Source organism: Tarenaya hassleriana, unplaced genomic scaffold, assembly GCF_000463585.1.
Source record: "Tarenaya hassleriana unplaced genomic scaffold, ASM46358v1 Cleome12, whole genome shotgun sequence".
Taxonomy (NCBI): domain Eukaryota; kingdom Viridiplantae; phylum Streptophyta; class Magnoliopsida; order Brassicales; family Cleomaceae; genus Tarenaya; species Tarenaya hassleriana.
This window is the reverse complement of record NW_010962392.1, coordinates 3,802,248-3,825,959: the sequence shown is the minus strand read 5'-3', so window position 1 is coordinate 3,825,959 and position 23,712 is coordinate 3,802,248. Positions and strand designations below refer to the sequence as shown.

Here is a 23,712-nt window from a genome sequence, read left to right as displayed (position 1 = left end):
CTTTCCTTAATAATATATTAATTTATATATATGAATTTAGATGTGGGAAAACTAATTCTATTGTGGCATTACAAATATTTATTTATTTGAAGTAATTGTTCCTCTGTGAGCATATTCTCTTTTTTAGGGTTTTGGCACTATGAATTGGTAAACAGAGATGAGATCACTCATGAAGTCATCCTCTTAACCTGATATTTTGTTCACCTCAAATGCATGTTCTTTGTTATCATTTCTATATATAGATTATATTATATTTGGTTCCATCAAAATATTATTTCATGGAACAGATTATGCAACAAAAAAAATTCAAGTATGAATATTCTTAAACTTACTCGGATTCCTAAAAATGGGAATTACTATATTTTTTATTTGGTTTGGATTTCTTTAAAACGGTAAACATTCTCCTAAAAAGCTTAACTACGTTATATGTTTAAATAATTTGGTAATCAATAATAATAATAAGGGTAAATTGCCCAAAAAACCATATACTTTTATTTTGTTTCAATTTAAACCCTATACTTATTTTTTTCCTAAAAACCCTATATTTTTAGATTATCTCCAAAAAACCCTATACTTTGCAAATTATGACAATTGAAACCCTATAATAATCTTCAACTATATGTTTTGGGAAAAGATGCGTAACCTATGTATATAACATAGGTTTCTTTTTTTTGGAAACATAACAGTAGCCACAGAGATTGAGCCATGTGTCCCACGGATGCTATAATGTTTCAACCACCATCGAAAAGCATATACTAAATTTATTATCGTAATTTTTTATTAGAAGAAATATTATTTACCGCATCTATCGGGAATTTTTTTTTCTTTCAATTTTCGCTATTTTCTTCTCGTATCATGTAATTTGATATTAGTAATTTAAATATTGGTTCGAGCAATCTAGATGTTTGTGATGATTAGATGCCTAGATTTATATTATTCTTAATCGATGAAACAAACCCATCTATTTATTTAGACAGTTGAATATCAAACAACATTTTCAACTCACTAAAAAAGGAAATATTTAAAATTATGGAGAGTTTGCATATATATTGTCATTTGTCTTCATTCTAGTCTTAGAATACAAGATGAAAATTAGACATGTTCGTGATCGAGCCCTAAGGATCCAAGATGAGTTGGATTAACCATTAATGCGTGAGACAAAAATTCTTCTCAATCAATATTCGAATCTCCATTTGAATAGAGACGTTTATGCAAATTTTCTCGATCCTTTAACAATTGTAATGATTCCGCCGTTTCATAATGGCCGCAATTTCCTTTGAAATATATTCTAAAAAATGCCGCAATTTCATGCGTGTCTAAAAGAAGGAAAAAAAAATTAGTCATCACAATGTCCGGTTTATATTTCGAAGGAGCCCACGCGGTGCCCAACGAACTCAAAAACCTCTTTGACGGTCCGAAAATTGAAATTTCCTTGGAAAAAACTACAAAGATCCCTCGAATCTTCTCTTCATTTCATTTGGCGCCATGCGTAGCTGTTTCACACTTTCCCATATAATGATCAAGATGACATGTGAGGAACTCTATATAAATTTTTGGAGAACCCCCTCTATATATTTGGACAGTGATGTATCGTGAAAAAGACCTGTTACATCATCTACAAAGTCAAAATGTGATAACAAAAAAAAAATCAGACAAAAATGAAAAATCTTTTTTTTTTAAAAAAATAAAAATAAAAATTGTTATTCCACGATATGATGAAAATATATCTTATCCCTTTCCTTACAAAGATATTAATTCCCTTTCTCTTCATAATTCGGAACAAAGATCTTCTTCACCAAGTGTCTCTCTCCAAAGAAAGATGAACGAACCCTAACTCTAGCATCGATCTTTGCCAAAATTCGATAAACGACATTTAATTATCTGTATAACACTTCACCACACAAAAAAAATCAGTCTATGCATAAATAGTGTGCCTAAAAGAGAATCGAGTATAATTCTAATTTACAAATCAAAATTTTATATGAAATATATATAATTTTTTTAAAAAACTTGTGAATATTTGATATGAGATTATGTAAATGATATATTATTAGTATGATGTGTATATAATATATACACACACCAACCTCTAGCCCCCCATTAATTGGGTTATGGGCATTTTGTGTAACCCATTCAAATAGCTTACTGGCCCATTCCTCTCATTCTGGGCTTGTCATTACCATTCTTTTTCTTTATTTCCTTTTTATTTGAAACAATTCCCTAATATATGTTTTTTATAACAAAATAACCTATGCTTTTCTTATACTTTTCTTTTTCATTATGTAATCAATTTGGACTCAACTTCCTCTTCCTCCAAGCGGAATAGAAAAATGAGGAATACAAAATAAGAGAGAAAGAAAAAACTTGTTTCTAGGGTACATATTTCAATTTGATTATACTTTTGGTTGGATTATTTTTATTTTATAATATTTGTCACCTTCATTTTTTATGTCGGTTTTCAATTTCGATTCGATTCTTTTTGAAAAAGATATTGAAGTTAAAATACTTTTATTTTCCTTTTCCTATTATTTTTATATTCATTTCGAATTCAAACAATTTGGTTAAAAAAGAATAATATCCAATCAGTTAATTAGGCTGGATTTGATATTTAAATATGCTCATGGGTTATTTGGTTCACTTAGGATTAGTTTTTAATAACTAAACCGAAGTGTTTGCCTACCTGCCTTCAATTAAAAAAAAAGGAATCAGGAATCTGAAATTCGATTAAAGAAACAAAGATTTATTTACAAGGAGTGCGTCAGCAGAATAAGAACAAGGCGGGCAAAATCCAAACAACATAGACAATAAATTGACTTAAGTATGTTTCTGATTTAGACACAGCCCGCCAAAAAAATCTTATCATTTAGCAACCCTACAAAAGTTGTTCCAATTTGTTCTCTCTCTCCCCCAATGGCTTCTTTAGCAGTTAATGACAAAACATGCAACAACAAGAATAAAACTTTGTGAAGATCTTGAAACCCTAATTTGTGTATCAAGTCATCTTTACCTCAAGCCAAAGCACACCAAGCAAACCCTAGTCAAAGAGAGATATTCGTCTACATCTCAAATATAAGCAGAATCCAAAAGTAAGCTTTGCTGCCCTCTGATTGGTAATCCCTTTGTGTTTCTTTATGGACTGATGGATCTCCTCAGCAGAAGCACGGCAGTGAAGTGGCATAAAAGCTCTTAATTTGTGGCAGATTATGTTAATGAATAATGTAATATATAGAAATAGTTTGGATTTTCACAATAATTTGAGAGAACATAGTAAAATATTAAAGAGTTTAAAAGAAAAAAAAATGAAAACAGAAAATTTAGTAGAATTTCATACAATTTTAGATTCTAATATGAAAGAGGAGAATGAAGAAAAAAATAGAAACACAAAAAAAATGAGAAAGACTTGAGTGACATTTAATTTAATTTGTTTTTAAAAAAAGGAGAGAAAAAGATTAGATGGCCAGCGAGGAAGTCGTATCATTTTTGTCATTGGAAGTGGCGATTATGATTCGAATGGCCAATCAGCTTCTGACACGTATAGATTCTTAGGTAATCCATGTCATAATATGGCCATTCGAGTTTGTAAGTGCAGTTTCGTAATAACGGCCGGCTTTAGGATCTGTATTAACAAATTATAAATTAAATAATACCTTCCTACGCCACTGAAATTAGTATTGTTTATTTACAATATCTCATATAAAATCAAATAAAAATATCATTAATTTTTGTATAATGTTAAGAAAATCTAATCACTTTTGCAATAACAATCAAACCAAATCAAATGTTGATGTATTTTAGTGCATTGCAACTAGAAATGAGCGATGGCATTAGAGTTAAGCATCTACGGTTCAAATATATCATGAATACACAGTTATATATGGATCGAGTGAGTTCGTTTACCCTTTTAATAAAACATAATTTAAGAGTATAATTTTACCCATTAATTTCTACAAACTCGCTGCTATTATATTGTACGGTTTTACCAATTCAATGACTTTACAAAACTTTTCTCATGCTAATAATATTAATAACCACCAACGTAAGTGCGAACACGTAATTCCAATTTTACCCCCGTCCTGAAAAACCACCCTTACGTACACACCTGCGAACAAATTTCAAATTCCGGTTTTACCCTTGTCTCAAAAGCTCGCCTTCCTCAACGAAGTAACAGTAATGGAGCTCCCGATCGCCGACGAACCAACCTCGATATCGAACGAATCGTATCGCCGGAATACCTCCACCAGAAACAGCGTTGCCACCAGAACCACGAAATCCTTCCCGGCGCACTGCTTGTTCTCCGTCGTTGCCGCCGCCGTCTCCGGCCCGTTCGACCACACCACGTGCCTCAGCAGCTTCTCCCCTTCTTCTCCGATGAACCTATCTGGCACGAAATCCTCTGCTCGGTCGAAGATCCTCGAGTCCTTCGTCGCGAACGGCTGGTACCCGAAGAGGATCTCGCCGGCGCGTACCCTGAACGCGCCGTCGTGGCTCTCGACCACCAGGTCTTGCCTCGCTCGTCCGTACTGCGCTGGCACCGGCGGCTCGATCCGGAGGCACTCGTAGACGACTGATCTGGTGAGTTTCATCCGCTCGATCGCGGCCATCTTGAGTTCTCCGCCGTTTGATCTGATCTCGGATCGGATTTCCTCTGCTAATTGGGTCTGAAGCCGGGTCCCGGCTCGTCCGACCCGTTTCATGAGGTTGGAGAATAGAATCTTCATCCCTCCCCAGGTGTTAAAGCACGTGGCGAAGAGGAGGTTGTGAGTCGCTTCCTCTCGCGAGATCCCCAATTTCTCCGCCTCCGCGAGATATTCGCCGGAATACTCGGCAAAGAAGTCGTAGAGTCTCTGGTAATCGGACTTGACAAGCGACGGAGGGAGGCGGAACGTGTGGAGGAGGGAATCTTCTAGAAGCTTCGGAAGACCGATCGACAACAATGGATGGAGATTGAAGAAGACCCATTTCGAGATTAGACTTGGCGCGTCGACCCCGAGGCTCGTCTCCTTCGGATTCTTCCCGTACATCGCTCGGGCGAGAAATTCGAACGCGGCTCTCTCTCCAGCGCCGGAAAAATCTGCCTTGCCCTTCACGGCGAGTTCTTTCTCGAGATCATCGAAGAGCTCCGAGTAAGTGGCGCGAAACTCGGGAAGGATCCTGTGGCGAGACGATTTCAGGACAAAGAAGATTAGGTTCTTGAGCTTGGCGTGGTTCGGCTCCGACGTGTCGAGATACGACAGAACTCTGTAACCTCCGGTGAGTTCTGTCGACGGCATGTAAGTTCCGGTGAAGACATTCTTCTTCTCGACCTTGTCGTTGTCGAACAAAACGGAGAAGCTTTTGCCGTCGAGCAACGCCACGACGTTTGGGTTTTCCGCGATGAAACTACCTGGCGGCATATTGACACGAAACACCGTGGAGTTGTATTTCCGGATACGGGATTTGAAGAACTCTTCGGCTCCTTGGTTGTAGAAGTAATCGAACCGATCTTTGATTGGTCCAATGATCGGCAAACCATAATCGCCTGGTACTTCCCGGATCCGAATCATGCCGGGTTTGGATCCGGGTCGGGTCGCCACCGCGAGATCCGTTCGCTGCGAAACAGAGGCGGTGATTTTACGTGTCGAAGAGGGCCGGATCGCAGGGAAATTCGCCGGCGGCGAGGATTTTTGATGTGGGTGTAGCGAGATCGGGAGAGGACTCAAAACTGAGGAAGCCATTCTCGGTTTAGATGAAAGGTTCTTGATCTTTTTTTTGTTTGGTTTTATGGATGCAGAATCGGAGGAGATGCTGATTTAGATTTATAATGGGAGAAAGAGGAGACGGATCATCATCTACCGTTTGGGTTTTGCATTCTCCGACCAAGCAGTATTTTTGGTCGGAGGGAGTTGACCATAGAGTCAAAGTTACTGTTGGAAAACGGTAATAATCACGTGCTTTATATTGGTTTACCACGTGAGCGCACTATATTGCATTTACGGGCCATTCCTCCCACTATATCTGTAAAATGTTTTTGTTTTCGTATTTACTCGGGCTGGCTTATTCTATTGCATATATTGATATGAAACACCCCAAAATCATATGCACTAATCACTAATGTTTAAAAAATGATATTAATCGCGTGCTTTTAAATTACCAAAATATCAAGCACAGATCTCTAGACTTTCAATAATTGATAAGATATTTGCTGAAGTTGTGGAGGTCATTTTCTTCAGTGACTCTTATTGTCCTCCTCCTCCAGCTTTTTTTTACATCAACGTCGTGGAGAACAGCCTCGCTGCTCCTTGTTTCTATCTCTTTTGAGCCACATTTTACGAACTAATATGTTTTTTCCTTCAATTCTTTTTTCCACATTTTAAAAAAATTTACAGATATTAATAGCACCGGAGGCATGCAACCCATTGGTTATAAAGTGGATCCACATGTATATATTTGTGTATATATAAATATAATATATAAAAGCGTAAGAAACTACATCTTATTTATAAAAAAAAAAAGAACGACTGACTCGTATCTTTGAATTGTGTGTACACATATACATATGTACACGTCGTAGCCTAAATTGCCGCACCTGAAAAACAAAAGTCCACGGAAGGTCGGAGCGACGAAACAAAAACGGCACACATTCCTTGAGGATTCCGCCGTTTCATAATGGCCGCAATTTCCTTTGAAATATATTCTAAAAAATGCCGCAATTTCATGCGTGTCTAAAAGAAGGAAAAAAAAATTAGTCATCACAATGTCCGGTTTATATTTCGAAGGAGCCCACGCGGTGCCCAACGAACTCAAAAACCTCTTTGACGGTCCGAAAATTGAAATTTCCTTGGAAAAAACTACAAAGATCCCTCGAATCTTCTCTTCATTTCATTTGGCGCCATGCGTAGCTGTTTCACACACACACACACATATATATACACGTACGTACACAGACGTTACAACTCCGAAGCAAATTTCAAGAAGCGATGACGACTATCAGATTTCTTGTGCGTAACTCTAAACCGTTGGATCGATTTCTTCCATCGGCATCGGCATCGTCATCTTCTTCCTTTAGACTTGCTTCTTCTTCTTGTTTATCCGTCACAAGAGCCGTGAAATGCTGCTCTTCGAGGTTAGGATCGGATGGTCGGAAATCGGTCCTGAGAGAAAGAGAGAGGAGATCGACGGTGGAGGTGAAAGCATGTACATCGACGACGGAGAACGTCATCACGTGGGAGGCACGTGCAGGCCGAGGGTTGACGGAGTTATTGTTGCTTGTGACACAAGTTGGAAATGCTGTTCTTACGGCGTTGAGGCAATCTGTGGAAAGACGGCCGTCAAAATTGCAGATTCAGCGATACGTAGAAAGGGTATGTGTGTGTATATATGCTATAGTTTTCTCTATATATATATATATTAATCGGAATTTTGTGTTGCAGGTGATAATAGATTGTAGATTCTTTACCGTACTGGCAGTTGTAGGGACATTAGTAGGCTCTATACCATGCTTCGTTGAGGTAAATTTATTCTTCGGATTCCGACTATATATATGTATGTATATGTATGTGTGTATGCATGTATGTATCTATGTCTGTCTTCTACTGTTAGAACTCCCAAAGTGTTAATGTTGTCTGAAGACCAAGAAATTGTCCTGTCTTTTAGGGTTGCTTTCTCGTATTGGAATCATACTTCCACAGTTTTGGCACATTGTCAAATGGAGTAGAGGATCGTACGGTTCATCTACTAATCGAAGCCATAGGTATCATCGTTTCGTCGATTTTTCCGTCGACTATCGATCGAATCGAAAACATAGGAAATAAAGAATTTAACGTTTCCTTTTCCTTCCACTTCTACGGCCACAGATATGTTCTTGCTTGGCACGTCGATGCTAGTTTTCGGTATCGGTATCTATAACATGTTCGTACGAAGCGGAGTTAAACAACGAAAAACCCGATTTCTCGACTCGAAATCGGATCTCTTTGGAATCTTCCAGCTAAAGGTACATAACAAAACCCAAACATAACCTAACGGATCCGAACCCAAACCCGAAATGGCAACCACTAATTTTTACCCATTTCGCTGATACCTGTTGGATATGATACAGACGCGGCCGTCGTGGATGGAGATGGGATCGATCTCTCGGGCGAAATCGAGAATCGGGTATGCAGTGGTGATGATACTTCATGTGGGGATGATGGAGAATTTCAAGAACGTACCATTAGTCACATGCTTAGACCTCGCTTGCTTCAGTGCTTCGGTGTTTATCTCCTCAGCTTCAATGTTCCTCTTCTCCAGATTGTCTTCTCTTCACCAGTAATAATGCTTTCCCCAAGCTGGCTGTAGTTGTTATGTTCCTGCATTTTTTTTTAACAAATGTGTTTTTTTCCATGTTTTCGAGCGAGATCGAAACAGAAACTGGCGTAAATATGGCGGAAATTGTTAACAAAAAGTGTAACAATCGGCGAAACGTGATGCATATGTACCTATCGGAAAATCGTATCACCGTTTGACATGTTTGTGAGAGAAGCTCTCGCATTTCTGTGAGGGAAGGGACGTTTTCGTGAACATGGTGCCGCCTATTATTATGATCCAAGAATACTTGAGGAAATATGCAGTGGTGAGTTGGTACAAGAGAAAGGGAAACTGTCAAGCAACTAATTAACTAACCTCTTCCGGTGCAATAGTGTACATGAAATCCTCGATCTTTTTGGCAAACTGCACATACAAGAACATGTCAACCAAGAAATTTTTCATAATTTTACAAGCTTAGCTCTGTTGGAGTTTTTGCTCCGAGTTTTCGATCAGCTGATTACTTGGTTGATGTTGATGTCTAGGCAGAAATTTGAGAGCAGTTTGCCAAATAAAAAATTGCCAGTTATATTTACAGTTTCTTTAAGAGATACTGAATTCAACCTATTCACCAAATTCAGGAAAAAAAACTCGAGGAGGCAGAGGAGAAAGGTTAAGGAGGATACCCGATAACAGAATCGTACATTACCTTTGGGATTTTCCCGTTAAGCCTTTGGTCCATAAAAGGCAAATCCCCTTACGACCACAACTCTCCATTTCCCTAGATACCCATTTCTCATCAATCTTATGACCCTCGGATTCTTGGACAGCAAGAGTAATTTCATCCCAAAATGCGACATAGCAGACCTGCATCCACATATTCAGTCAGCATTGGCGAATACAACAACATGAACGGGTAATTTAATGCAAACCTCTTCGTATGCAAAGCTATATTATTAGTATAGAAGAAATCGGTTCAAGGGCTGAGAATGATAGTTTACAGCATTTACACACACTGTTGGCTTGATGCCTTTGACATTCCAATAGGTTGATAAAGGTCATCTCCACCACCAAAAGCACAAGTTGACACTACTACTTTGCATTAATCTTTTGTCCTCATCAGAGATCCTAAATCCTCCATTTTCAACTGAAAAACCCACAATACACAGACACTATTTCCCTTACCTGTGAGCCAATATTTCAAGGGGGGAAACAAAGGAAATCAGCAATCAAGAAGTTATCGATAATCCAAGTTATTAATTTGCAGAGTTAACCAACTCATGACCTGAAAACTTTTTCTCCCTCTCAGCAAAAGTTTGGTTTCCAGTGAATGAAGTAAACCGTGTCCCGTTGATTCCTTGGGGACAGAGAGCCATCTTTTCGTCTGTAGAAGAAGTGCCTGTATCAGATAGATACACAACTTCTTGTATGGGAGAACCTGAATCTTTATGATCCGGGATGTCAAGAAGCTCGAGATCTTCAGCAGGCAGGGATGTCAAGAATCTGAATTTCACTTATCAATCTGTTTCTTCATAAAATGAACACCCATAGACAAAATTCTCAGATCAAACAATCATTACCGAGTCTCATTCACAGGACATCAATCAATACATGAGCTTTAACCAATCATACGACTTGGCAGAAAACAAGTGAATTTCACAGATTCATCAGTCTCACGTCAAAACCCCGACATAAGCACTCCAAAATTCAAACCCAGTACGAATTTTCTTATAACATTGTCCACAAAAGATCCCCTTTTCTACACTTGTAACAATTAGAAACAAATGAAATTCGATATTCTAACTAACAGCTACATTACTCTTTCATGTTCGAAGTTCATCTTCCAGTGACAGAACAATTCGGAATAGAAATTCCGAGGAAGAAAGGAAATGATCGAGCTTACGCTATCTAACACCACCTACAAGCCTCATCATCGGATCCAATCTGTTCAAATTTCCCTCATTCTTCTTACTCAGACTCGCTCCCTTCCCCAGATCCGGTGCCTTCAACCCACTGAGTTCCGAGTTTGCTCCACCGCCGGATTTCATCCCGATTCTAATCGCTTCAACAACGATCAACCCAAAGTTCATGAGGAGTCTCAGAACTCGGTGAGGCAACTCATCGTTGCTCGGTGACTCGGATTCTTGCGCTTCCTACGGGAACGGGCTCGAATCCGATTCAACTCGTCCTCCGAAACCGAGATCGACACGCCGTTATTGGTGTTGCTGCTGCAGAACGTTGTGATTCACTAACTGGTTTGAATTGATCTCCGATGGTTTTTCTGAGATGCGAACGAAAGCTCCAAATCTTGTTGGGCGCACTTTGGTTTCGTGATCGAACCGGACCAAGCTCGACCGGTTGTTTAACCGGATATCCATTTGTATAGGTTTGTAATCTTTTCAAGAATTACATATGCCCCGTAATTTTATTGGCTTTAGAGATTCGACCCCACCATTCTTCAGCAAGTAAAAATCCCATTTTATAATTTGAAAATAACGATTTACATCATAGCGTTAATGCGTCACTAGGGACAGTGATCCTAGTGTCACATCACAACAGCAGAAATAAATATTAATAATCATGATAACAAAAATCATCTACAAATATAAAAAAAAAACGCTGCAAAATATAAAAAATATATTGGCACAAACATACAAAAATAACATTTCTTTCCATGTTTATTTCTATTTGGATATATAAAAAAAGGAAATCAACTTACGAAAAAAAATTGATATTTCCAAAATATTAATTTTAGAAGATTCATCAGTGCATCACCATATAAATATACCGCGTCGATCAGTGAGATAAATATAACTAAGAGCAAAATGATAAAAAGAAAGCTATCAATTTTCAGACGACATATAATATAGTTTTTATAGGGATTAAAATTTTAAAATTTTATAATAAAATTAACTTTTTCTTCCCTACAATAAGACCTTCGTCCGTCACTAATCCGAAGATATGGAATATATCACTCGACCGTTGAGCCACCCCATCTCCGAACCCGACTCTCCGCTTGTTCCGCCTGCGACAGATTTCACGACCAAAAAAAAATACAAGCTTCGATTATTATTATTAAAATCAAGACATTAAAATATAACGTATTGAATTATAAAATAGATTAACTTAGCCTAAAAATCTGATTTAAATATATCAGAATTCTTTTTTTTTTTTTGTAACAGACATGTAAGAAGAGGTGCAAAAAAGATACGGACCTCTTTGTTCCAGTTAGTCAGGTAGATGATGACGATCAGGATGATGGTTTGTAAGCAAATCCCAGCAACCATACCGGACCAAATCCCCTGCCATAACCGGAAAAGAAAAAAACAGCCTGAACAAACCCGAAATAGCAGCGGTTTCATCCGTCGGGTAAGGGGTATTTTCGGGAATTCACCTGAACGCCGAGGCCTAGCGTGAACCCGAGCACGATCCCGAGAGGCAACCCGAGAATGTAGTAACACCCGATGTTGATATAAGCCACCAGAGATTGCCATCCCGCTCCAACCGCAACTCCTGCAGAACGAAACAAAGGGTTTCTAAGTCATGTAACCGCAGAGTTTCTCATCCTAAGATTTTTCGGATACCCCAATTTTTTTTTACCCGACAAGACGGGTTGGAGGCTGTTCAAAAGGACGGTGAAGGCTAACAAGACGGCGAGCCTCGTGGTCTCCGCTGCCACGGCTTCGCTCGAAGTGAAGAGATGGGGAAAGTAATATCTCGTGGCCAAGACAACGATCATACACACGAGCCCGATTGCAATGGACGTGATCGAGACAACTACCACCGAGAATTTCGCTAGCCGGGAATTCCCCGCGCCTAATTCGTTCGAAACCCTCACACTGATAATCCGAAAAACGCAAGGATTCAACGGGTTTGCATTCGCTGATACATTTCATATGACTGCGGAAATGAATCCGAGATGTTTACCTTATTGCAGCATTGAAACCGATGGAGATCATGGCGGTCCAGCCTTCTATGTTCATGCTGTGAAAATCATTAGAAACAAGAAAATATCAAAAGGCTTAATACTATATATGTGTGTGTGTGTATAACTATATATATATAGTTAGTGTAATGCTCAGGTTACCATATAGAGATGGCATCAACTGGAACAAGCGGATTGGGAAGAAGACCCGTGACGACCACAAGAACCATCAAGTACCAGAACTCCAAGCTGTAGATTCACACTCGGAATCAAACACATTTTCTTAAAAAAAATGGATTTTTTGTTATCTTTTATTCATTTCAGTTCGTTTTGGACTCGTTTTTCTCTATTAGGGAAATCATAACCATTCGGGTTTTATATCGGATCCAACTCGGTTCGGTTTTTCATTTATTAATCAAATTGATCACTCCAACTTGAAATAGCGAGAGACAGCAACTATTACCAGAGCATAACAGCGGAAGCCAAAGAGAGCTTGACGAAAGCGTATAAATCCCGGAACGCGAGCCACGAGAATCCGTTCCACGCACCATCCGAAGTCGTGATAAAGATATACAACAATTGTCCGATAACGATCAACCACCACGACGTATTTAGAGTGATTGCTGCTCCGACCAGTCCCCAGTTAAGCTTGAGGATAAGCAGCCAGCTCACGATCGCATGGATCACGAGAACCGCCGCGGAAATCCATGCCATCACGAGCACTTTTCCCTGCGATTGTAGGAATTTCTGTATCGGGAAGTTCATCGCGTAGGCAAATAGCTGCGGTATCATCCACAACGCGAATTTTCCTGCATCAATGTATAAAAGATTAGGATTATCGCAGTCACCAGATTTAATTCTCGTCCAGTAATATCGATCCGATTTTTGGATACGTGAGTCATGGATTGAATATCCAAAGTTTGGAGATATTTCGGGATCCGACTCGCAGTTTTCATATACACAGGTTTGGACTGCGTTAGAAACAATACACACGTGAAACGAATGAAACACAGTTCGAAGAAGGCGAGGTCGGGACAGGCGTACCCGCAGCTCGGGAGATAGGAGGAGCCTCGCCGAAGAAAGAAAGGATAGGAGGAGACCAGACGTAGACGGGAAGCAAACAGCATGCAGTGACGAAGAGAATGACCCAAGAACGTTGCATGTATACTCCTAACATCCGCAGCTGTCCCGCCCCGAACGCTTGCCCACATAACGTCTCCAATGCACTCCCCATCCCTAACTGCTTCATACTTGGAGGTATAAGAACCGAATCGAATATAAAAATCGAATGTTTATAATTTTTTTCAAAACCGAACTACATAAAAAATAATCGAAAAATCCAATTTGATTAATGAATATTTTTATAAGTAAAACCCGAATTGAACGGAACCGAAATCAATATAAAAATCGAATGGTTATAATTTTTTAAAACTAAAATAATCGATTGAATCCAAATCGAAATTCGGATAAACCACCCTATGCAAGACTATGATATAGTTTAGATATCTGATTTTTCAAAATATCCAATCTTTGATTTAGTAGATTCTAAGTTTTTGAATTGATTTATGCGTAAGCACATTTTGGATAATCCTAAACTCGAGACAACAAAAGAACCCATGTCGTTAGTTATAAAGAAACTTTTAGGTGAAAAAGTGGAGAGAACAAACCCAATTTTAGTTCTTTTTTCAAATTTAATAATTCTAACATATTTTTTATTTTTCCAATCAATTTAGGAAAAAAACGAAGACGTTGTAAATAAATAAAATATGATCTTTTGGATCTAACTTTTAATTTCACAAAAGGAAAAAAAAACATTTATTGCCAACAGTGTTATCCTCGTGAATGGTACCACATCGTGGCCGAATTAGAATCACTCAATTTCAATGGTAATTAGGATAAAACCAAATTAATCACTAATTATCAGAGATGCTTAACGATAATTAAAGGTTTTACTTCTTTATTTTTTAATTATTATAAAATTTTAAATAGGTTTATAAATTTTAAATAAGTAACAGATTATATACATATATATGTGTATAAGATATGTGTGAGGGAAAACGGACCATGACGCCAAAGGCGAGACCGGCGACAACGGAGTTCTCGACGGAGACGGCGGCGAGTTCGAGCTCTCCGATATGTCCGGCGAAGGTCTGAGTCAGTGCTCCGAGTGAGTATTGACAGATTGCGGTGAAGATTGCCGGTCCGGCAAGTTTCCACAGCCTCCGTGACTCCTCGCCGAACTCTCTCGCCGTCGCCGGAGACTTTATTCCCGGCGATTCTCCACGGCGGAGCAGCGGTGATGTTTCCTCCTTCGCCATGCTCGGTGGGGAGAAGCTCTGAATTTTCGATCTCTTTGGGAATTTTCACACATGTATAGATAGATATATGTGATATGTGTGTGTATGTATTCATATATGAGACAAATGTGGATAATTGAGATGGGTAGGTAGAGGTTATAAAAATACACGACCGAGGTGAATCATCCTAACTACTACAAATTCGAATCAGAAAATTATTTCAAGTTTATTTGATATAATTTTTATAAATTAGATTAATAAAATTCAAATTAAATATAAAGAACCAAGTGTAAATTGTTTTAAAGAAATTCCAATCCAAACAAATGATATCTTAGTGTTAAATAAAATTCAAATAATAATGATATAAACAATTTAAATCCACGAGCGGACAAAAGAAAAATAAAAGACAACGTTTAGAAATAACATTATAGTATTTATCATAATATAATGTAGGGTGCTTAGTAATATGGTTTAGAAATGTTGTTAAACTTCGTGTAAACATGAATTTTCCTTTATCAAATTTTGCAATTAAATATACGGGTGGACAAACCTTTTCATAAAGAGTTGGAGAATGTGTTTTTTCTTTAAAATTATTATAGATTATTTTAAGTATTAGAAGTAACCAAGGTTGGTTTTTGTGTGTGTGTGTGTGTGACACATGTACATGCGTGTTCTATTTGATAAAGGGAATATATAGTAAATTATTTGCCTTTGATTTATCAATTAAAATGTAACAACAAATTAGTTAGATTTATTAAATTCTAACAATTCCTTTTCTGTTTAAATAACAAAAGTGAAAATGTCTCCTAAAAGCAACCTTCCTAAATTTTGATCATTTCACATTTTGAGCATTTAATGTGAGGTTTTATTAATAGAACGATTGTCAAGCTTTGTCTTTATTAAACAAATAATAATAGCAATCCTAATTGGTACAAATGATATTATGATTATAGATAGGTATTAATATAAGAATATTTATCATGTCAAACGCATTTATAGGAAAAATGTTCAATAACTCATCAATCGATGAGTATGTTAATGTCTCGAATATCAAAAATTGAAATACAGTCTCGAATATATAGTTTTTAATAAATATTAAATATTTTTTTTAATTGAGAGCAATATCACAAGTATCGTGCAATATAACCACCTTTGGGGACCATTGGATATTGGCGCTGAGATTATAGTATAGTTCCAAAAAACCTAGAATCAAAGATATTTGAGAATTGAGGAAAGATTATCCATGGAGAAAAAGTATGTCTGCATGCCTTTACCCAAAAACAGTATGCTTGCATGATATATATATATATATATATATATATATAGTGCCATAACATTTTCACGACTGTTGGGTATTCCATGTTGAAGAAAACCCTACGATCAAAACGTAAGGTTAATTGTAAAAGTGTTTGGTGTTTAGGTCTACTCTATATGTGTATGGCGAGAAATACGGGTTTTTCTCTATCATTTTGGATAAGCTTTCATTTCTCTCGGCTTACACTTGTTGCCGATGACCAGAGTACACGAGATAAGCTCCGCAAGGCGCAGCAGTGTACGTTTTCGGGTCATGAGGAGGTGGCATCATATAGCCGTAACCGTTGTAATATTGCCCTCCATACAACGGTCCGACTCATTAGTAGGAGTCGAAGCTAGAATAGCGTAACCTAATGCGTGCAAATCAAATAAGTCTATACGGATTATATAAACATAAACCGTACGAGTTGGCCCGGCCTAACACTAACTATCAAGAGATATGGAGATTATACTCGGGAGATATCAAGAGATGTGAAGAATATCCTAAAATATTTTCATAATCTTTAGATTTGATTTGATTTCTATATTTTAGATATTTTTATCTATAAATATTATAATATTCTATGTTGAATAACGAGAAATCAAATGATCTCCATTCATTTCTCTAGTACTGACATTAGACAGTTTTCGTTTTCTGTTTGGTTCACTGAGTTAACAAGGTTACGAACCCGGTAATGAGAAAACTGAGCTGAACGTGCTGCATCTCGATGAAAGATTAACCTACTCTTAGATGTCATGTATGAGTGAGAGAGAGAAGATTGCCTGCTTATTGGCCGGGTTACGACCCCATGAAAGCCGAACTCTTTGTTTTCCAATCACCGCCCGGCCCGTTTAGTTTGTCCAAAGCCTCATCCGCACTTGTTCTGACAAAATATGTTGGCAGTTGGCCACTTATTAGTCCGGTGATTACGGTGCAAAGAAACAGAAACATGCATGTGAATACAAAAACCGTACCTGTTCACAGATTGAACGAATCCACATTCTTTGGCGACAGATCTTCATTAGTGACATCTGGGTCAAGTCCTCCCACGAATATCTAAAAAAACATGGATTACTTGAGGAAAGATTAACCTTATACAGTCACAATAATGCAAAAAAGGAGTAATTACTGTTGTGTTCGACGAATCCCTGTCAGGATGACCCTGGGCACCACTCAACATGTATCCACCTTCCAAAAATCAAACAAGGAAAAGAAGGTCAAGGTGTTCAAAGAGACGTAAGGTTACCATTGAATTCTCTTCTAAAGAGAAAAAAAATGCCTAGTACTGAATTCCAAGAAAGAAAGGCCCTCTCTCCAGCCATTCGCGGATGAGAGACAACAAAGTTTAAGACATTCTAGCTTCACCATATCATGACCCATAACATAAGTAACCACGTAATTGTATTAAAACGAAATACATAGAATGTATGCAAAGATACTGAACCAATTTGAATACCTTGCTGTTGATAAACCATTGAACGTATGGGGGACCAATTCGCATACCTCTGCTAGAACATGTATATTCATATCCTATGTTAACAGAGTGCTGAGTTTTACACATTGTAAACAGAGTTAGCGAGACTGATTACCACCCTCTCTGTTCTCAAACAGAAACCCTAAATCCGGTCGCCCCAATCAAACATTTGTTCATCCGCCAGCGAAGCGAATCAAAGAGTTGAGATAAATTCTCACCCATCCACTGATGCGAATCACCGACCCTGATCGGCTTATTGGAGCTGTTATGATGCTTGTCCCCGCGAGTCTGACAATGGCGGATGCTGATACTGACATGATCGTACAGCGGTGAGTCATATCCGCCGGAGATTCCTTCCGTTGATTATCCGCCGTCGGATTCGAATCAGACGCGTCGGATAGCACCCGCCATTACTGGATTTGCTTGAGCTTCGATTAGTTGATTCTGAGAAAATTTTCCAGTTCCTGGACTTGGATCTCGTGCTGTGGTATTTTTCACCAACGGCTACAGTTTTAGTTCGAAATTAGGGCTATGATTTTATCTGCTGAAAAAAGGGGAAAACGGGCCGTGTTAATGGGCTTTGCCCCGTTAACCCGGTTAATGGTTAACCGTTGTTAGATCGTACTGATTTAAATTTGTCTGTTTTATACTTTTGTTTTTCCTTTTTTTGAATTCTAAAATTTTAAAAGGGTAAATATATTTTTGTTCCAAAAAATGGTAAGAATTTCAGAAGTATTTTTAATATACAATATGATTTATCTTTTCTAAATTATCCCCCCCTTTTTTTTTGGAAACGTCAACGATAAACATGCGAGAAAAGCAATAGTGGTTTACCTCTTACGTATCCTAAGATTAAATACTAATTACTGTCATTGATATTTGATTTATGTAACATCTAATAAAAAAAAATTGCTAGAGTTTTGATAGACGATAGGTTAAATAACTCAGAACTAGAGTACTTTAGAAAAATAGCATTTTTATTTTATAATTGATATCAGTAGACCACGGATGTACAAAATATTTTCAAAAAACTAAATTCTAAATCATGAAACATAAAATACAGGTGGAAGAAGTGATGTTTAATTCGAACAAAAAAAATCGTCACGTAGTAGTTCATTAAATTACAACTTTTAACCCAGCCTCAATTTTGATTATATTGAAAACACTTTAATCTTGTACTCTCAATGTTGTTATAGTTTTATTGATTATTTTATTATAACATTTGTTGATATAAATATAGTAAAAAAGTTGATATAAATTATTTGTTTAATGTATGAAAAATATACTTTTAAGATTATATTACTTTCCAAGGAGAATACAACATTTTGGAGCTAATAAACAAATCGTGCTTTCTTCTTTTTCTTTCTTTTTCATGTGTATTTATTATTCTTATTATGGTCACTATTATTTATTTTGTCATATCACAGACATAATAATGTTACTGTTACAAACCCAAATTAATTTCTATCCATTATTGTTAGACCAATCAAAATTATAAAAAAAAAAATCACCCTTTCAAATCTAATTATTTATATATAAGATTTAAATTAATGCGTAAAGAGAATATGCCCAACATGTTATTAAAGCGTAAAAAAATTGTACGCTCCCTTTATTGCTATACATTATATAACATGTCTTTACGTGGAATATAAACAAAACAAAATATTTTATTGAATGTGAACATTACAGCACCTCAACCGCCAAAAATACCACAATACAAATGTGATGTTCTTAGTATTGTCTGACTAGACCGCAGAATCGATATATATATATATATCATTTATTGTTATACATTATATAGAAACATGTGTTTATCTAATAATCTCATCATGGAATTAATGTCTACCGGTCGAATGTCCAACACCTGGGCTGTTGCCGGGGGCGGTCGGCCTGAAATCGGTCGGATAAGCTTCTGCTCCTTGAAGAACGTTACGTCGTGTTTTTGAAACCGCAATGTCACCATCTCGAATCTTGTTTTTCTCGTAATCTTTCGTGTTTTTCAAATGTCTTCCTTCGGCATACAGATTATCGTACGAAACCACAAGCAACAGGAAAATAATTATCGAGAAAACAGATTTATTGGATGCCATTATAAAAATATTGAAATCTTATAGAGAACTATAATGTATAAAGAGAGTATGAAATTACAAAAGGAAAATCAAACGAAAATATATATGTGTGTGTATGTGTAAGATGGGAGATGAGAGTAAGAGGGGAACGAGGGTTTACAATATATAGAGGAAATTTTTCGAGGAAGAAATGTTTTGGAAACTAAAAATAAATGTGTGCTAAAACATATTTCAAAGAATAAAATGATTATGTCGTATGATGTCTGCGTATATAATGCAATCCTAGTGATTCATACTTCCATATGTTTTGCATGTCCCCGTGGCCCCATGCATACCAGTCTCCATTTTTCTTATAATATAACACTCATAAGAGTCAAAAACTATGTGTAAGCATGTGTGACTGTGTATATATATATATACATATATGTATATATATATTTCAAGTCCTATATGTTAAAAAAAACAAAAAAAACTAAACAATGTATATCATTTGATTCGGATATTCCAACAAAATGAAACTTGGAAAAACGTCAATATTTACATTAGATGGATCAATTCTTTTTTGTTTCTATAAGTAGTATAATGACTATATATTATAACCATGTTAGTCCATCCTTTCATAGACCATGTTAATATTTACATTTACAGTTTTTTTTTTGTAGCACACACTTTCATTCTTTAATAAAAAAAACGCTTTGAATAATATTGATATGATCTTTGATTATAGTGCAATATTTTGATTGGAGTATCCAAAGGGGGAATGGATATATATATATAGTGATGGTGGTTGGTGCCTAATTTTTCTCATGAGAAAAAACCTTGGTTTTTTATATATTCATACATGCCTCTCGACCAAAAGAATTAAGAATCTCATCAAACACCCCCACATGTTATTAGTACAATTTCCACGGCTAATTTGGCATGTCTATGTGATGTCATCATATAACATGCATCCATCACAATTTGGTTCACCATTTCCAATACCCACTAGGGAGAAATTGGCTTGGACACACGTGTGTATATGTGCGTATATGCGTATGCGTGTGTTTTTCTATGTATGTACATTATCATGTGCATGTCTAGGGGTTCCCAAGTTCGGGAGACCAAATTATTGGAACCCAATTTTCCTAATTAAAAAATCAAGTGAAATAATAGAAATGTTTTGTACGCATTTACTGGAGTGCCAACATTTTTTATATACCCATACTAGAGTAGTTTAACAAGCGAAACGGAATGCAAAGTATTTGTCTCGTTCCGAATTCGAGTTTGGGAAAAAGTATTCACCAAAACTTTCGGACTTCTAGGATTAGTTTGGGTCCCAATCCAGAATATTCAATCACAAAAAAATATTTTTGATATAAATCTAATTTATTTTTTATTAGAATGAACTCGTTTAAAGATAAGTATAAGTATTGTATTATATGTTATGTATTTTTCTATATATTTAGGGTATTCATATATTGAACGTAACTGAATATTAGAGAGCAAAAGAGAAAAAAAAACTAAATAAACATATTTTCAAATATATTATTGAAATTAACAAAACAAAACACATAGAGTTTATAATTTAACACATAAACGAACAATAATACAATTACATATAAATAATATAATTCTAATTTAGCGGTAATGATAAATTTTTTCAATAAAATCTTACTAGGTTTATTAAATGTTTCTTAAGGTGTTTTCATTATTTTTTTTAAAAATTACCTTTTTAAAAAAATAATAAACAATACCATTTGTGTCTACTGAATAAATAAAACATACATTTCACAAACAAATTATTGAATCTAAAAAATAAATAATTAAAAAATTATATTTTACTTTTTTATTATGACTAAATTTTTATTTAACCATAAAAACATTTAAAATAACAATTACATAATTTATACAATTTTATATCTTTGAATGTTCTAATCACATCATATTCTTAGATATGATAGATAATAAATAATTTTATAAAATACTATGTAAAATAACTTCGGTGGGATTATGTTAGAGTAATAAATGGAATAGTGAATTGCAATGTAACTTTTTTGACACGATAAATATTAGAAAAGTGAATATTGTTTCAAATCATTGTTTTCTCTTAGATTGTTTGAGATCTCCCATTTGTATTTTCGAATTTATAGGAACTCAAAAACTTCATGAATCTATCAATTGTGAGGTATTTATACTTTGAAGTAATTGGCATTTCATGTTATACTTTGATTGATTCGTTGTGTTCTTATTGTTCCAAATCATTGTTTTCATCTTAATTAGTTTTAGATGAGACATCCCGTTTGTATTTCCGAATTCATAGGAATCAAAAGCTTCATAAATTTGCGAATGTGTCAGTATTTATACTTTGAAGGAATTTGAATCTCATTATATATTTTGATTGACTTGTTGTGTCCTTATTATTGTAAATAATTGTTTTCGCATTAGTTTTTGAAGATATCTCTCGTTTGTATTTCCGAATTTATATGAATTCAAAATCTTCGCGAATATGCAAATTGTGTTGATATTTATACTTTGAAAGAATTTGAATTTCATGATTGAAGAAACGCGTGCGAATTTGTTGCCAAATATGAGTGCACTACATCACGCTCTCGTTTTCGAGATATGCAAAATAAGACATAACAAAAATTTTAAATATCCTAAGAATTGTTATATTATTTGCACTTATAAGGGATATTCGCTTTTAAACAATTAAAGTCTAAAGATGTTATAACGGTGACACTAAAAAAGTCATATTGTGTTGATGACTTGAGAATTTTTTATGAATCTTTCATGTTGGCTATTGTCTGCAATGTTGACTCGTTCAATCTCATTACACTGTTTTAGTCTCGAAGCCAATTGTTTTGAACAAGAAAGAGACATTATATGAAGTTTATCTTATAAATATCATGAGAAACCTGCGTATTTGAAACTCTTAGGGGGAGAAGGGGAAACTTAGACCTTATTTCAAGAGTTCTTCAAAACACCAACAATGTAAGCAACTCTTTTTACTGATTCCTTAATGGCATTGAGTTGTTGTGATATCTGCAATATTTTTAGTTTGCCCTTTTGTGCATGAGTATGTAATTTATCTTCTGTGTCTAAGTAAGGAATACGATGTCCTTGACCCTCATTGTTTCTAGAATATGATAAATTCTCATAATTTGAATTCACGCCAAGAAGAAATAGTCTTTCATTGTTTGCAAACCACGAAACGCGACCAAACCAATACAATCAATCTGGTATGGGCCCACCAAGAACAAGAAAGACGAAAACAACAAGTGTGTTATTGTTGGCTCTACTCCAAAGGAGATGTCGGACCTTAACATGTGCTCCAATTGATATAACTATTCTGGAAGTTGTATCAAGAGTTGTTAAATTATTCTCAAAATCATCTCATATTCGAGGTATATGGTTTTGGAGATATAATTTTACTAGGGAATGAAGAACAGATGAAGAAAATTCATGATTGGCGGAATGACTTTGTTAGTGTCTTTCTATCTAGTCGAGTCGGTAAGTTGTACAAATATTTGAAGTCTTGTTCCGGATGTAGACATGTTTGTAGGTTCATGACTAGAAGAATAATAGGAATGTTACATATGTATTTATTGGAATGATAAGATTTCTGATATAAATATAATTTACTATTTATTGGAATAAATCCGTTTAAAGATAAATATTGTATTATATGTTATGTATTTTACTAGTTAGGGTAGACAAATGGTTTGAATCTGTTTATTTGGTTATGATTATTTCGGATTTTGAAAATCTATAATCAAATGGTTATTTGATTTTAATCAGCTCACCAGTTAGGGTTGCTTATAGAGATAGGGTAACAAAGAAAATATTTGCGATTAGTACAGAAGTAACGAGAAAATGAAAAAACATTTTAAGATTTATGGTTCCCAAATGAGTTTATTAAATGAATAAAAAAATATTTAAACCAATTCGTGTAAAACACGAAATGGTTCTAAGTTAACTTGTGAATTTTAACTCATTATTTTTATAGATAAAAAATAAAGTAGTAATTGAATTTCAAAAGATTAATTTTATTAATCTAAATTACTATAAGATTTGACAAATATAATATTACTGTGATTTAATTTGTCATTATAACTAAATTTTCAAATTCAAATATGGTACACAAAATAGAATTTGTGGATATTAATTGAATTTAAAGTGATTGGATATCTTTGTTATGAAATAAATTCATCTAAAAATATTCGCCGGTCGGGAGTAACCAATGGGAGTTGAAGTGGACATCTGAGGAGTTCCAAATCGAACACGAACATAGTACGGAACGATGGATCACTTTCCACTATTAGTTGTTCCCCAAACACTCTCATATTTTCCCTTACCCCTACTCCCTACGCCTCCCCACATTATTATTATTATTACTATATATATATATATAT

General features: G+C 35.7%; 3 protein-coding genes and 1 long non-coding RNA gene across 6 annotated transcripts; all 4 read right to left on the bottom strand.

Moving 5' to 3' along the window:
• Positions 1-3,927: 3,927 nt before the first annotated feature.
• LOC104806952 (allene oxide synthase, chloroplastic-like) lies at positions 3,928-5,988 on the bottom strand. Its single transcript, XM_010532070.1, has one exon. It carries the CDS (start codon positions 5,712-5,714, stop codon positions 4,137-4,139), a length of 1,578 nt encoding a protein of 525 aa, XP_010530372.1. The 5' UTR covers positions 5,715-5,988; the 3' UTR covers positions 3,928-4,136.
• Positions 5,989-7,835: 1,847 nt separating this feature from the next.
• Positions 7,836-10,628, bottom strand: LOC104806951. 2 transcript variants are annotated; one of them, XM_010532069.1, is made up of 7 exons: positions 10,163-10,628; positions 9,545-9,697; positions 9,274-9,444; positions 8,969-9,126; positions 8,638-8,685; positions 8,454-8,546; positions 7,836-8,324 (listed from the first exon to the last, which is right to left on the bottom strand). In XM_010532069.1, exons 3-7 carry the CDS (start codon positions 9,319-9,321, stop codon positions 8,246-8,248), a joined length of 426 nt encoding a protein of 141 aa, XP_010530371.1. In that variant the 5' UTR covers positions 9,322-9,444; positions 9,545-9,697; positions 10,163-10,628; the 3' UTR covers positions 7,836-8,245. The 2 variants fall into 2 exon arrangements, 1 of the variants encoding a protein (XP_010530371.1); XR_770703.1 differs by having other exon boundaries at positions 8,454-8,685; positions 9,261-9,444; positions 10,163-10,627.
• Positions 10,629-11,070: 442 nt separating this feature from the next.
• On the bottom strand, positions 11,071-14,570 carry LOC104806950 (protein DETOXIFICATION 33-like). Its single transcript, XM_010532068.2, has 9 exons — positions 14,248-14,570; positions 13,229-13,424; positions 12,648-12,993; positions 12,347-12,433; positions 12,187-12,243; positions 11,860-12,098; positions 11,654-11,772; positions 11,475-11,561; positions 11,071-11,284 (listed from the first exon to the last, which is right to left on the bottom strand). Exons 1-9 carry the CDS (start codon positions 14,500-14,502, stop codon positions 11,231-11,233), a joined length of 1,440 nt encoding a protein of 479 aa, XP_010530370.1. The 5' UTR covers positions 14,503-14,570; the 3' UTR covers positions 11,071-11,230.
• Positions 14,571-16,397: 1,827 nt separating this feature from the next.
• On the bottom strand, positions 16,398-17,737 carry LOC104806949. Of its 2 annotated transcripts, XR_770700.1 has the most exons (4): positions 17,365-17,737; positions 16,905-16,963; positions 16,750-16,831; positions 16,398-16,658 (listed from the first exon to the last, which is right to left on the bottom strand). It is a non-coding gene; the product is annotated as an uncharacterized LOC104806949 (long non-coding RNA). The 2 variants fall into 2 exon arrangements; XR_770699.2 differs by having other exon boundaries at positions 16,905-17,737.
• Between the last annotated feature and the right edge of the window lie 5,975 nt (positions 17,738-23,712).